Genomic DNA, 14,949 nt, shown 5'->3' on the forward strand with positions numbered 1-14,949 from the left:
TTGGTTAGTAGACACTGTTTCTTGCAGATCATGCTTGGGAGTTCTGTCTTAAAAGAAAAAGGATTTTTTTTGCCACAACAGTTATTACAATTAATACTGCAAGGACACCTGCACTGGGTGTTTTATTAGGGGGTCATGCATATAATGGTCTGTGAACTCCAAAATTTATCATCTGTGCTGGTGTCCTAACGCCTGTGCATGTGCACAATCACACACCTTTAGGGCTGAACTCCACGGACGATTCTCGGTGGATGCGTTGCATGCGACAAAACGCATGCAACAAGTCGCAGGCGCAAAATATTATGGGAGTAATAGAAAAATTGCAGGTACAAATGACATGTATACATGATACAACTGTCGGATGTAAATACTGCACGATGCATTTTCATCCGACAGTCTTGATGTTGTGTGTAGTTTGTACGTGCACCTTGATACTTGTCGCATGCATTTTGTAACATGCGATGGATCTGATAAGAATCGTCCGAGGCATTGAGCCCTTAAAGTACAAACATCAGATGACAATAATATGATACATACTACTAAATCTGATGTAGGTGACCGTGGCACATTAATATTGCCACAAACTAGTGCTTTCTTCGAGCCCCATACTGCATAACTACAGGTATGAGACCTGTTATTCAGACCTGGGGTCTGTTTTTGCTTCCAATAAGAATTAATTATATTTTAGTTTGGGTCAAGTACAATGTATTGTTTTATTATTACAGAGAAAAAGGATATCATTTTTAAAACATTATTTGGATCAAATGGAGTATATGGGAGATGGTCTTCCCATAATTTGAAGCTTTCTGGATAACAGGTTTCTGGATAATAGATCCCATACCTGTACCTACCTTCAGTACCCATTGGTACACATTGGTATTCAAACAAATGGAATGTATTAGGATAACCTATGCTTCATTGCCAAGGCAATGGAAGATAAACAGAATATAAATAACACCAACAGATACAGTCTATCTTTAAATGAAGCACGTTTGCTTTGCTTTTTTGTAAACCATTTTTTTTAGTATCAAAAACGTCAAAATTCTGCAGTCGCAATATCTGATATTTGTCTCATACTCTTGGTGTTGGCATCAAATTGTTGTTGTATCTGTTACACAGAGAAAATCCTATTTCAAAAGCCAACCTACACAATATCACCTTGCATCTTAATACCCTGTTTGTACTGGGTAGGCATGGCTTAGGTAAATGCAGACAGGGCTTGTGAAATGCTTAGTGAAGGATCCAGCCTGCCTTTTTATCCTGTCTGATCTTTTCTGTATTTAATTGCAGGGGAGAAATCGGATAATCCCAGAGCTGCTCAGACACCAAGGCTGCATGTGTGCCTCTTTCTTTCAAAAACAAATATAGACCTCAATGCCTACTTGAGCTGCTTTTCTTGTGAAACATCTGTGAAAGGAGAGGAATAGCTCATTCATAAATTTCTTAGAATATCTCTTCCTCAATTTGATTAACTCCTGAAAGGTACAGCATCCTGAATGAACACAGAAGAGGGTCTGTGCTGGAAACCCACCCCACCGTCTGGCTGTTTAGCATGAAGCGGTTGACAGGGGGCACTCTTGTCTCGCTGCTGAACTCAACGCACCCCAGGGCAAGGAGCCAGACACATTTCATGCTATGGCTTGGCTCTGTCAGAACAGTGCGAGCGGGATTACAAATGATCATCCATAATTAATGATCTATTCCCTTTCCAGAGATTAAAGAGATAAGACACCGGCTTTTCTACGCAAGCAAATTTGAGAACTGTGAACTTTAACAAAGTGCCAGCAAGTCATACACAGGGTAACTGCAAGGTGCTGCTACTGGGCCTGCCTGTAAATCTGCCCAGTGTTTTGGCAAAAGATCAGCAGACCTATGCAAAGCACATTACAACCTGTTCTTCCTTTAAATATTAGGAGCTTTCGCAGGTCAATGGAAACATGACACTTCCCACTATTCATAAGCCTGGGCCAGAGCTAGAGCAAAGGGGCCCCTGGTACGGAAGGAAATCTGGGGTGGATGATACATAAATCATGGCTGTTGTGCAAGCCGCAGCTGCTGTTGCTGAACTACACCTTTCAACACCCGCAATGCACGTTAGCAATATTTAGTGGATTTATAAATGAACTACTACACACATTATAAAACGCCCGCAGTAATTGTATCCAAGTTTCCCCTGTGACACTGGGCGCCCAGGCAGAAGCAGTCTGCCCGACCCCGAAATCACGACAGGTTAAATCATGATCCGTGTGTTTAGAGTTCTAATAAAACGGCTGCTCCAGCACTTAATCGCCTACGCACACGGATCAGACCCTGTCCCTTCTGGATCGCTCTCGCGTGTCACGGCTTGTGAGTCATATCTGCGTAATCGCATTCTGATTGGACAGCGCGGCTGCCAATCAAATTTAGTGGAATATCCCCGAGAGCGCTGGAGGTTTACAGGTTTCTACCTGATGTGTTGTCTGATTGTGAAGCGATACGGGGGAAGCCCTGGGTCCTAATAGCCAACCATGTTTAGTAGGAGACGGGGGTGGGGGAAGAAGACAACACAGAGCTCCGTGATTTCTCTCGGCGGTTGCTCAGCTGTTGAGCTTGAAGTAATGTAGTGGCACCCAAATACAGTGTAATAAAACTAATGGCAACCCTAATCAAAGAGTGAGCTATGAGCTCGATGGATATATTTCTAACGGCACTAGCTAAAGGCTTATCTGTCACACATACTTGTGCTGCCGCTACTTAGTGCATTAGTGCAGTGTGCATTAGGGGAGAGCTGCCCGGGCACATAGCTCCGCGGAGGGGCGGGGCGTATGTGAGGGGGCGGGAGCGGTGACTCACTCGTAGACATAGAGCCCGTGTATATAAAGTAGAGAGAGAGTAAAAAATCGCAGGCAGATTTGTTGGTACAGTGTAGTAGAGCGGAGCTACGGAAGGAGCATTGTGTACATGGCACTGGGAGTAGGAAGTAGCGCAGAGGAAAGCTATTGCGCAGCTATTTGATCGCAGCATATTAGTGGGGCTTCTTGTAGACAGTGCGTATTCTCTGCTTTAACAAACACCTACCTGGTCACACGAGCGATTTGGGAAAGGAGCAGGGAACCATGGCAGATGATGAGCACTCAAACCAGAGCGGGATAAGCACGGGAAATTGCGATAGCGCCAACTGCAATGTCCTGAGCTGGGAGCAAGTGCAGCGGCTGGACGCTATCCTCACCGAAACCATTCCCATCCACGGCCGCGGCAACTTCCCGACCCTGGAGATGAAGCCCAGTCAGATCGTGAAGGTGGTGCGGAGCCGCCTGGAGGAGAAGGGGATAAGGGTCAGGGATGTTCGGCTGAACGGCTCGGCGGCCAGTCACATTCTGCACGAGGACAGCGGCTTGGGCTATAAGGACCTGGACCTCATCTTCTGCACCGACCTCACAGGGGAGGCCGAGTTCCACACTGTCAAGGATGTAGTGCTGGACTGCTTGCTGGACTTCTTACCCGAGGGGGTTAACAAAGAGAAGATCTCGCCCCTCACCCTAAAGGTATAACAAGTATTGTGTGTAGAGCCAGGCATCTTCTGCAGCTGGGATTAGTGGGGCTTCTATAAGGGAAATGGCCCCAGTTTCTAAGTAGGATTTACTATCTTGTCATTTACTAAACAGCGCATGTCATTTGTTTGTGTGTTAGTTATTCATGGGAGCTGCCACACTGCTGCCTCTCCTCAGACAAAACACATTCTTTCCCACTGACTCAAGTGAAACCTTGCACACAGATGTCAGTCACAGAAACACTGCTAGGATTGCCAGTAGACTTGTAAGCCAAGCATTTCTCACAGCTTGCTGCACTTTGCTTTGGCCTGACATTATACACTGCTTTTGTGTCCTAAAACCCACTGGTCAGTCTATAATTGTCTCTTAACTGTAAAATAGCCCCCCCCCCCCCGGGAAATGTACCTGCCGATTGATGCCCAACTAGCTATGTACCTGCTGTTTCTGGGATACAACTCCAAAGAGGATTTTTCCATTTTAGCAGCAGCTGGAGGGCTACAGGTTATATATTCAGAAACCGTATTTTTTTCAGAGTAGAATATTGCTTATAGAATAGGGAGGGACATTCCATTAGTGAAATTAGGATTGAGGAAATAAAACTGCCCAATATAAGTCATCTTCTGCCATTGCTTCTTTGCACTCCTGCTATGCACTTTAATTAACCTGCGTGCAGCAAGAGGGCCCTGTGGCGTAGCACCCAAGTAAAGCTTTACTCCAGAAAATGGATAATACCCTCTCAGTACCAAGAAGGTCCAAAGCAACTTTCATAGCATCCAAGTTAAAAGGGTTTTGGATGACATATTATTTAGCCTGCAATAATAATCAGTGAGACTTTTCATATTAAGAACATTTAAGTATTTGGCACCCAAATAGTTTTTATAAGTGTCAATTAAACATAAATACATGTATACATATAAATAAAGCCCTTTGTTTCTGCTTTTAAGGATGTCATTGTTTCGCAGTGCTGTTGCTTTATTTATGGTGGTTTGCTGTTGATGTTAAGAAACAAGGGTTATGTGTGTTGTCTGTTTCTCACTTCACTTTTGTGATGGACTTGTCTTATATTTCACATTGCAGGAGGCATATGTGCAGAAAATGGTAAAAGTCTGCAACGACTCCGATCGATGGAGTCTAATCTCCTTATCCAACAACCATGGAAAAAATGTGGAACTGAAGTTTATGGATTCTTTGCGGAGGCAATTTGAATTCAGCGTTGATTCCTTTCAGATTAAACTGGATTCTCTTCTACTGTTTTATGAGTGTTCCCAGAACCCAATGACCGAAACTTTTCACCCAACCATTATTGGGGAGAGTGTCTATGGGGATTTCCAAGAGGCCTTTGATCATCTTTGTAACAAGGTTATTGCCACCAGGAATCCTGAGGAGATCCGTGGAGGTGGCCTTCTCAAGTATTGCAACCTTTTAGTAAGGGGCTTCAGGGCAGCTTCAGAAACAGAGATGAAGTCTCTGCAGAAGTACATGTGTTCTAGATTTTTCATTGACTTTTCGGACATTGGTGAGCAGCAAAGAAAGCTGGAGTCTTACTTGCAGAACCACTTTGTGGGGTTAGAAGACCGCAAGTATGACTATCTCATGACTCTTCATGGTGTAGTCAATGAAAGCACAGTTTGCTTGATGGGCCATGAAAGAAGGCAGACTTTGAGTCTTATCACCATGCTAGCAATCCGTGTCTTGGCTGAACAAAACATTATCCCTAATGTGGCTAATGTAACTTGCTACTATCAACCAGCCCCATATGTAGCAGATGCTAACTTCAGCAATTACTATATTGCCCAAGTTCAACCTGTTTTCACATGCCAACAGCATACATACTCCACTTGGTTACCTTGTAATTAAGATTGAGTAAACTAATTAGGAGTAAAATGTTTCTTACACTTACAGGAAGGGGGAAACCCAATTATTACAATGGGGTGCAATTGTATGCAGTTATGATCTGCTCTAGGTTTGAATCTTTGTGAAGCTTCTGGTTCATGTGGTATACATGAGTGCAAGGCCAAAGCTAGAAGATTGTAATTGGGTTAAGCCCAAGAGCACAAGCAGCCTATTACGTTAGTGAGCGCTTCCCTTAATGTATAAGGGATCAACGGTGAATAAAAGTACAGGCTGGCAGTCCAGCTCAGTCAATATTTGAATTCAAAAAGGTTGATTAAGTTTCATGGACCTTGTGTAATGAAGTAAATATTCTGACAGAAGGATTAGTGTTGGGTTTGAAGCAAGTACCCTCTAAAAGTCAAAGAAACACAGCTTGGTGGCAAGAAATACATATCCAGGGAGAATGATACAGTTGCAAAAATGATAAAGCAAAATAGTGAATGCATGATTTATATTTTATAGATGTGAATGTGTAAGAGGTTAGTGGTAGCAAAGAGATTGCTTGTGGACCAAAGATTTCTTAAGGATGTATACCCTACTCAACTGGTAGAGGAGAGCCTAGATGTGTACTTGTTACCTTACTGTATCAAAGTGCCTGTTGCCTTCATAAAATTAGGACAATATTATTATTTTTTTGATCATTCACATATCTATATTTCAGGTATACTAGGGAAAATAAATCTTAAATTTGTGATCAGCAGTGGAGCGAATGCCCTGTTCTACTTGCATACTTGCAAATGCATATATATTTATATGAAGAGGATACAGAGAGGCGATGTGTGAATTACATGGCACATTCACAAGGATATATCAGAAATATAATTCAGCTAAATGTAGCACTTAGGGAGAGTTCATAAATAAATGGGTTAGCACATTTGTACAGTACAAACCCTGCAAAGTTTCCTTGTCCACACCTGAATATTATGTTTAATAAACCATAAAGGTTCTAAAGGAACATAGATGAGTCATTTACTTATTTATGCAAATTAAACAAATGCAGTTGTCTAACCAGCTGTTTTTGTAGGTTTCCAGTTTTATTGTATCTGCCTTTGAATATATAAGTAATCTAAGCACACTGAGGTTGTGGCTGCAAAACTTCACACATTTGGAAAAGCAAAAAAAAAAAAATTCTGAAATCCAAGCTGCAGCAGTGGAAATAAAAGTGAATCTGAACACAACTCGATTTTTATTTGTTGACTGTTCAGTATATTAGTGCAATGTAGGACCACTAGGGGTATTGAACTGAAACTTTGACTTGTGTGGATTATTTTATTTCAGCATATGTTGTCTTGATGGAATTACCAAAAAATTTTACAGTAGATGTTAAATCTGTGTTTACAGTGCTAGTACTGTACCTTCAGTTAATTACTGTGCTATCTTTATCTTTGTGAAAGCCAGAAAGCTGCTGTAAACTGCATCCATGGTTTCCACTAATATTCTACTTTTGGTGTGATTGCATGTTTGTCACGTTATTATAAAGACCTTACGAGACTCCTATCAACAAAACTCCATTGTCAGATTGCACACCAATGACCAGATATTATTTTAGTGAACCCAGGGTGTGAAATCAGGCAACTGTGTTTTTTTTTTAATTTGTCATTCAAAGTTTTAGCCTGCTGCATCAATGTGATGTTGTGGGGCATAACTATATTTGGTTGGATTGGAATGTTTCTGGACAAATATTAAAGACCTATTTAGGCAGTTGTGTTAAGTGGTTTTATGAAGTGACACAACAACAAGACTTTTTTTTTTTGTTTTTGTAAGGTTTTTGAAATGTGCAGTCTTTACTTTTATTTGCTTGTAGACTTAAATTGTGAAAATGGAATTCTATTTGCATGAGCTCCAAACCTGTTGATTGTTGGAGGATTAATAAATACCAAGTGGTGCTATAAGGCCTAATGGGGCTGCTTACATTGCTGTTAATTGGTGTGAATATATTAAGCATAACTGAGGTTCCTCACCTGCTCATAACATAATATACTAACGCATAGGTGTATTAGGTAAAACAAGGTTACTGTACTTCAACATTTTGCCCTTTAAATAGCACATTATTTGATTATATAAATGAAAAGGGTAATTGTAATAATATCTTAAGATTTGATGCATTTTATTTGTCTTGGAATCTTTAAAAAGATTCTTATTCTTAGAGCTCCCCAAATCTGAGCCCACCAACCCCTCACTCCCACACGCATTTAGATCAAATGTCTGCCTTCTTCTTGGTATGTCACTTAAGATTATTTTAGCAGGAACCTGATTTGTTTACTGTAGCACCATTCCTGGGAAATATGCAGGATCTGTTAAAGCTATTGCACTGCCACTTTCTGTTTACATGGAAATTTCTGGCTTTTTCTGTGACTGTTCCTGTCTATTTTATGTTTGGTCAGTGGAGAGCCTTCCTTGATTAATTGTTAGGGGGAAAGTATTGGTTCCCATGGCTCAGTCTTCAGACAGTAAATCATAATTGAGATGGGCTTGTCTAAATCTGAACAGTATCCATAGATATTCACAGGGCTTATGTGTTGAATTGAAAGGGATGGCTGGGGAAATAGGATCAGATGGTGATGGGGTATAGCCATTCTTACCACAACTATTTGCATTGCATAAATAACTCCTTTCTTAAATATAGGTGTTGGAATATTTTAATCTACAATAATACAACATTACATTTTATTTTTTAGTAAATTATCCATGCAGATTTTTCTCTGAAATATATATTTTAGAATTTTAAATATGAATGCAGCTGGCCTCCTTCTGGAACAGTCATAACAGCTGTGTGTCATTTATATTTCGTATGGTAAAACTGACATTTATAATTGCTAAAAAACTAATTTTACATGCCGTTCGGGCCAGCATTTAGTGGACCTTGCATGTCTATCATCTAACTTGATAGAACTCTGAAACAGCAGAAAACAATGCCCCTTTTCACATAAATGACTCTAAAGTCAGCTGTTGGGATAGTTTGTTTGAAAGATGGATTTATTGCTAATACAAATGTGATGAAACATCAGATCTTTTTCAAGCCAAACCATTGTATTTTGCACAAAAATGCAAGGTAGTTTAACTCTACTAAGATACAATATACAAACACCAAGGTCAGAATTTTATTTTTCTTTTTTCTAAAATATTATGTTGCTTTATACACTGTTGCTTTACATAACATAAAGTATTTTATTCAGAGCTTTAACTGATTTCTTGTAAGATGCTTTTGTACATGAACTTTTATTATGCTGTTGGTTGATGGCTTTGCCAATTACAAAAAAAAATATTTTCTTTAACATTTCATTGTAGAAAATGTCTATTAGGTGATTCTGTAAAACTGAAAAAAAATGGCTCTTATTTAGACATGTAGCAAGTCTTAAAGTGTGAAAATGACGTGGGAAAACATATAGAAATATATGTATTCTGGTTGCTTACAAAATATGATTGTGTAGATTATTTGCAAAGAGATAAAAAAAAAAGAGCTTGACTGTTGCAGTCTTGCAGCTTTATGGAAGGTTGGGTCTCCCTCCTCTTATCATATAAACATTGCCTTCTCTGTTGTAACAAACTGCTTCTTTGAAAAACATTGACCATAGATCATCTTGAACAGGCAGGAAACCAGATGATACACATGCTGTTTGCATCCATGCTTGAGAAAAGAGATTGTGAATTTTGTTTACAGCATCCAATATTTGGATATTTTTTGTAAATAAAAATAATATTTTTTCTAATTCTTGTCTCTTGTCTTGCTTTTTTTTATATCAGTCTGTGCTATACCAAATGTAAAACTTGTCTTTTTTTACTATGCTGGAAACAACTGTGTTTTCATAAATTCTTTCTTATAGACAGTACTTTTTTTTACTCAACAGTATATTCAGGGACCTAGTAGCATGGCAGTAGGAGGATTGTTGCAGATCTCTGCACTCCTAAATGGAGAGCAGCGACCTGCATTCCCCCATTGAATGCAGCATGGCAGGCATATATGGCATGTAGGGCCACCCCATGTCCTTCCACCTCCTCACTATTATATCATTCAGACATGCAAGTTAAGGGTTGCTTATAGGCACATGCGGCAGGTAGTAAGCACATGGCTGCCTTGTACCTGCCAGTGTTGCACTCTGCACCCCATGCCAGACTTGGGGTGCAGACACATGCTTTTTTTATTTTTTTTTTTAATGAGCTTTTAAGAGATTTTATCCCACACATTGCTCCTGCACTTGCCTTCACATTCCCAGTAAATGTGCCCTTTACTATTAGGCTCACAATCTGTTGAATAAAAATGTATTATAAAATATTATATATCTATATAATATCAATTGTATATCTCTCCCAGCACCTTCATAACACATCTTCAAATGGATCAAGGGACCTCTGCCATTGACTGCGACAGGTTTAAGCAGGAGTATTTTAGAATTTGTGCTTTTTGCCTATCATGGGGCATAATAAATCTCAAAAACTGAAACTACCCTTGAAAAATTTTACATTTTTCGGGAAAAAAAACAACTGGACCTTGAATAAATAACCCCCTAAATGTTTTATTATTAAGGGCACATCAACAAAAAGTGTTTCTCCAGCCAGATGCGCGAGCTAATGGAGCCCGCACTCTGGTTGGGGAAACAATTGCCTTTTCCACCAAATATTCACCCTCCCATAGTGCTAGGCCATCTGCAGCAGGAAGGAGCTCCTAGTGAGGATGGACATGTTGTGGCACTGAGAATAGTGTCACAGCTTCCACTAGTTCCACTATACATGGCTGTCTGCACTGGGAGGTTCCTCCCAGTGTGGGCGGTATATCGCTTGCTAGGGCCATTTTTTTTCTAAAACAAAACTATTGTTTGCCCCAACCCGAGTGCCAAAACCAGGCCTGTATTAGCCTATACCTCTGGTGGGGGAAACATTTTTTTGTGATAGGTTCCCTTTAAAACTAGGAGCATTAACACTATATATTCAAACTACTGCTTGTCCAACTTCTTATTCTCCCCTTATTCTTAAACAACTATTGTTCTTCTCAAAAAATGTTTCACTATATCTTATAACATTGTCAATGAGATATGCTTCTGTTAAACTGTCCGTTACAATTCATCCCAAAAGTGTTCATTTGGGTCGAGTTCAGGGCTGTGTGCAGGCCAGTGAAGTCCTTCTATCTCAGCAACTCATTCTATACACACCTCACTTTCTTTATGGGGGCATTGTTGTGCTGAAACAGGATAGAGCTGTCCCTAAACTTTGGGTATTTGTCAAGAATGTAATTGTACACTGTAGCCATAAACTTAGTTTTGTATGGAACCAGGGGTCTTAGCACAACCCACGGAAAACAGCTCCACGCCTTTATTCCTCCACTGCCAAACTTCACAGCTGGCATTATGCATTGTCAGGCAAATGAAAAAAAATCTTTCTCACAATGTGCAAAAAGGCAACAATCAGGAACACAACAACATACTTCTTGGAAAACCACTTCTAACGTCACAGCAAGTTTTTTAGGCCACATGATGGCAAACATAGACTCGATATCATTCCCTAGGCTTTACCTCAGTCCTTTACAATGGTATATCTACAAACGATGCATAACCATCAACACCTCTCAAATTATCCATATAAACCCTTTCCACCTTAATTAAAGGGGTTGTTCACCTTTCAATTAACTTCTAGTATAATGTAGAGAGTGATATTCTGAGACTATCTGCAATTGGTTTTCATTTTTTATTTGTGTTTTTTAAGTCATTTAGCGTTTTATTCAGCAGTTCTCCTATTTGCAGTTTCAGCAGTCTGGTTGTTATGGTTCAAATTATTCTAGCAACCATGCATTGATATCAATGAGAGACTGTAATAAGAATATGAATTGTTGTGTGTGGCTCAACCACCTCATAAACCTTTGTGTTGGGTGCAAAGCAGTCTGAAAACACTTGTCAGGGGATTAAATGAACATAGTAGAAATCACAACGCTGCAGCACTTGGCTTGAGATAACCACTTTTGCAGTGTTGATTTCTATAGTACATGGAGAAAGCAGGCAAGGACCCAAGAAGAGTCAGGGAAGTTTATATTGATCAGCTGACTACCATAAGGCAAAGGTCACAAGAGAGACGGAAAAAAAAATATTGCATTAAAGGCACTAAGGGAGACACTGTATCTGACAGTGGAGCTACACACAGCAGCGGATGGAATCGGATCATACTCCAATGTATCCTGGGTGAAAGGGGATGAAGATAGAGTTTTTAACAATTAAATAAAATATATGATTCATTTATAATTACTACCATGGTCAAAAAAGGCCATTAACTGTTACTTAAAGGAGAACGAAAGCCTAACTAAAGAAGTAGGCTAGAAATGTTGTACATTATGTTTTGGGCTTCTGTACCAGCCCAATGCAACCACAGCCCTTTAACAGTAAAGCTGTGGGCCTACAAATATGCGCCAGTAACTCCCCATCTTCTTTTCTGCTGATTCACTGCACATGCTCTGTGCTGCTGTTACTTACTGAGCTTAGGGACCCACTCACGATATACTGTACAGTACGCATAGAATACAAATGTTGTAATATAAAGCTAATTAATAATTAGTAATTAATACAGATAATTACTATATCGCAGCTCAGAAACCATTGCAAATAGCAGCAGAATTTAATAATTAGCCTTATAGCATCAGCTTATATTACAGGCCATACTCATTTTCTCCTTGATAATTTGCGACAACACCTAAGCTTAGCTTCTGAACATCTGCTCAGAGTCCACTGAGCATGTGAGTATCGCAGACACTTTCCAAGATGGTGACCTCCTCTGACAGGTTTGAAGTTCTGGATCATTGTTGCTATTAATTCACAAGATAAAACATTAGGCTGGTGCAATAAATTCAGTATGTAAAATATGGCATTTTTAGCCATATTCATTTTTAGGGTTTAGTGCTCAATATAAAGAAACATAATAAAAATGTTATTCTATCATTTCCTGAGACCAATTAAAAAAAATATCTCCAAAATAAAATTAGAATTAAATAAAACAAGGTGCTTATAGTGCTTGCTTCAAAAGGTAGCAAGGTACAATGGTGTTTTCTTCAAACAATAAAACTCACCATGTGGTAGAATCCATCTCTTTAAAACTCACCATGTGGTAGAATCCATCTCTTTGTATTGCAAAGGTTCACCTCCACAATCTGTAAAAATCACTATATCAGTTTCAAACACACAAGCGAAATCTGTGCATAGACTTTCTATGGTTCAAGACACACACAGATTTTTGTTGTAACACCCTGGTGACTGTGCTGAATGTTAACAATATAGCGTTAGGATTTGTTACTTTTTTTTCTCCATAGCCTGTGGCTCTGATCTATAATTTTATCTTGATTTGGTAGTAAATACCAACTACATACATACATACATACTATCCCCCATATGTAATAAAAGGCACTAAGTTTGCCTAGGTGCAGTAACCCATAGCAACCAATACGATGTTTGTTTTTAAACAGGTGGCCTGCAAATGCTGCCTGCTGAGTGGTTGCTATGGGATACTGCTCCTGGGCAAACTTTGCGCCTTTTATTAGATAACCCCATAAGTATATGAAATTTGTAAAGAAAAGAAAAGAAAATTTTGTGTTTTTGACATAAAATGAGTATGCTTATAATAAGATTTATAAATAATGCTTTCCGCCAACAACATAGAATTGCATTTAATGAGGTTGGGTGTATAGGGTGTTTGAAGAGTAATTAAAATAATTCAGACAACAAAACTACTAAGCTTGTCACACCCACTGTAAGGACTGGTTTATTATTACTGAATCATTGCTTCATGTTAAACCAGCACACTGGAAGTAGGTTGTAATTAACCATGCGCAAGAATTATTTTAGCTTTAAATAAATGTGGCCAGTTGCAGTCAGGCTATGAATTTCCTTTCAGGTGTTAGCTAAAACACTCTTTCCTATATTAACCCCACTTATATTCACAACCATACCTTGTATCCCACTTTGGATCACACCTGGTTATGTTTCTGTCTGCCCTATTTAGACTTATGTCATTGTCATTATGGTATTTATGTAAGAAAAAATAAAATTAAAAGAATTCACTCATGCTTAACCAAATTAAATTTTAAAGTTACATGTTTAACACATTGTAAGGTTCAGATTTGTTTTGGTCAGGCTCTTGGCCAAATCCTGCTAAAAAAAAAAAAAGGCTCAGATTCGGCAAAATCTCTTACCAAATCCAGGATTTGATGCAGTGCATAGACCCAAAACAATGCTGGACAGACAATACCATGGAGATTGTGCCTGATCAGATTAAGGCCTGAACAACTGGATCAGCCTAATTGAAATGAAAGTGAATAAATTAATATAGAACTAACTTCTCAACAGTTATTAGGTTTACGCTGCATAATATGTTTGGTTTTCATATCACAGGCCCTCAGGTATTCTTCAGACATGTTATGGCATAATATTTAAATCACCTATCAGGCTGGCAATTCAGGATTGTGACATTTTGTGCAAGTACAGGGAACACCTTTAGGCTCAAATATGTCTTAACGAATGTTTAAGTTTACATTAAGATTGCCAGATCACTTAAAATTCAGGCACATATGTAGAAAGTCTAGCTGCACCGATTACTACATACGTTTATTAAATGTGCCCCCTGAAGAGATCTGCTAACCCTAGTTTGCATCAGTTCATTTATGGGAATTTAGATCTTCTTTAAGGACAGATGGATAGATTTATTCACAAATTTCAGCTGAATCTGTGTTTTATAATTTGTGACATTGCAACTGGGTGTGGATGGGAGGTGTAGAAACATTTTCATCTCATCTCCACCTCATTAGTCATGGCTGCTGTTATACCACCGATATGGCTTAGAAACTCTTATGCATGGAATTTAAATACTGTATATATATTATAGATATACTACTTATAATTTTATAGTCCTTGTAATTGACTCCTGGCTTGCATTTTCTTCTAAATCCCTATATTAACATGTTCCTGGACATTGCCTCTTCTGCCAGTTCAAAAGTACCAACGTTCTTCCTATTTTCTACTACCCAGTATTGATTGCCTTGTGGCACTGACACAAAAACTGGTCTGCATCTGGTTTCAGGACAATATAGGGAATATTTCTGAACTTGTGCTCATTACAAGGTAGAATGTCATACAGCAAACTTGAGGCCCACATAGCAAATTAGAAATGAGCCAAAAACAAAGGGCCAGAGTACCAGAGCAAGCTGTAGTTTGTTAGGAAACATACAGAAAGTTACGTAAGGATTTATCAAAGACAAATACTGTATTTTGTCTAAAATTTTGTTTTGCCTTTAGGGTCTGCTCTCTGATTGGCTTCAGTTCAGACAAACTAGCAGTCAATCAAAAACTTAGCTTTTTGAAATCTTCTCCCAGATGGTGGTTTGGTATAGGGTCCCCTTCATTTCCATTTGTTGGCAAAGAAGAGAAACTTCCTGCTGGGACTATTTTCTATCTTCTGTATGAGTTTTAGCACCCTTTAATACCCTTTGATCTACTTTTTTTATAATTGGAACATCAAAAAAAATTAGAACTTCGGTTCATGTGCAGCATACTATATA

At 39.0% G+C, this 14,949-nt stretch overlaps 1 protein-coding gene across 1 annotated transcript; it reads left to right on the forward strand.

Annotated features, from left to right (window-relative positions):
* Window positions 1-2,907: 2,907 nt before the first annotated feature.
* Window positions 2,908-6,551, forward strand: tent5a.L (terminal nucleotidyltransferase 5A L homeolog). The gene is given in 2 exon segments (NM_001127827.1): window positions 2,908-3,524; window positions 4,608-6,551. Coding segments are annotated over 2 exon segments (1,209 nt in total). The 5' UTR covers window positions 2,908-3,095; the 3' UTR covers window positions 5,388-6,551.
* The last annotated feature ends 8,398 nt before the right edge of the window (window positions 6,552-14,949 follow it).

Source organism: Xenopus laevis, chromosome 5L (assembly GCF_017654675.1).
Source record: "Xenopus laevis strain J_2021 chromosome 5L, Xenopus_laevis_v10.1, whole genome shotgun sequence".
Taxonomy (NCBI): Eukaryota; Metazoa; Chordata; class Amphibia; order Anura; family Pipidae; genus Xenopus; species Xenopus laevis.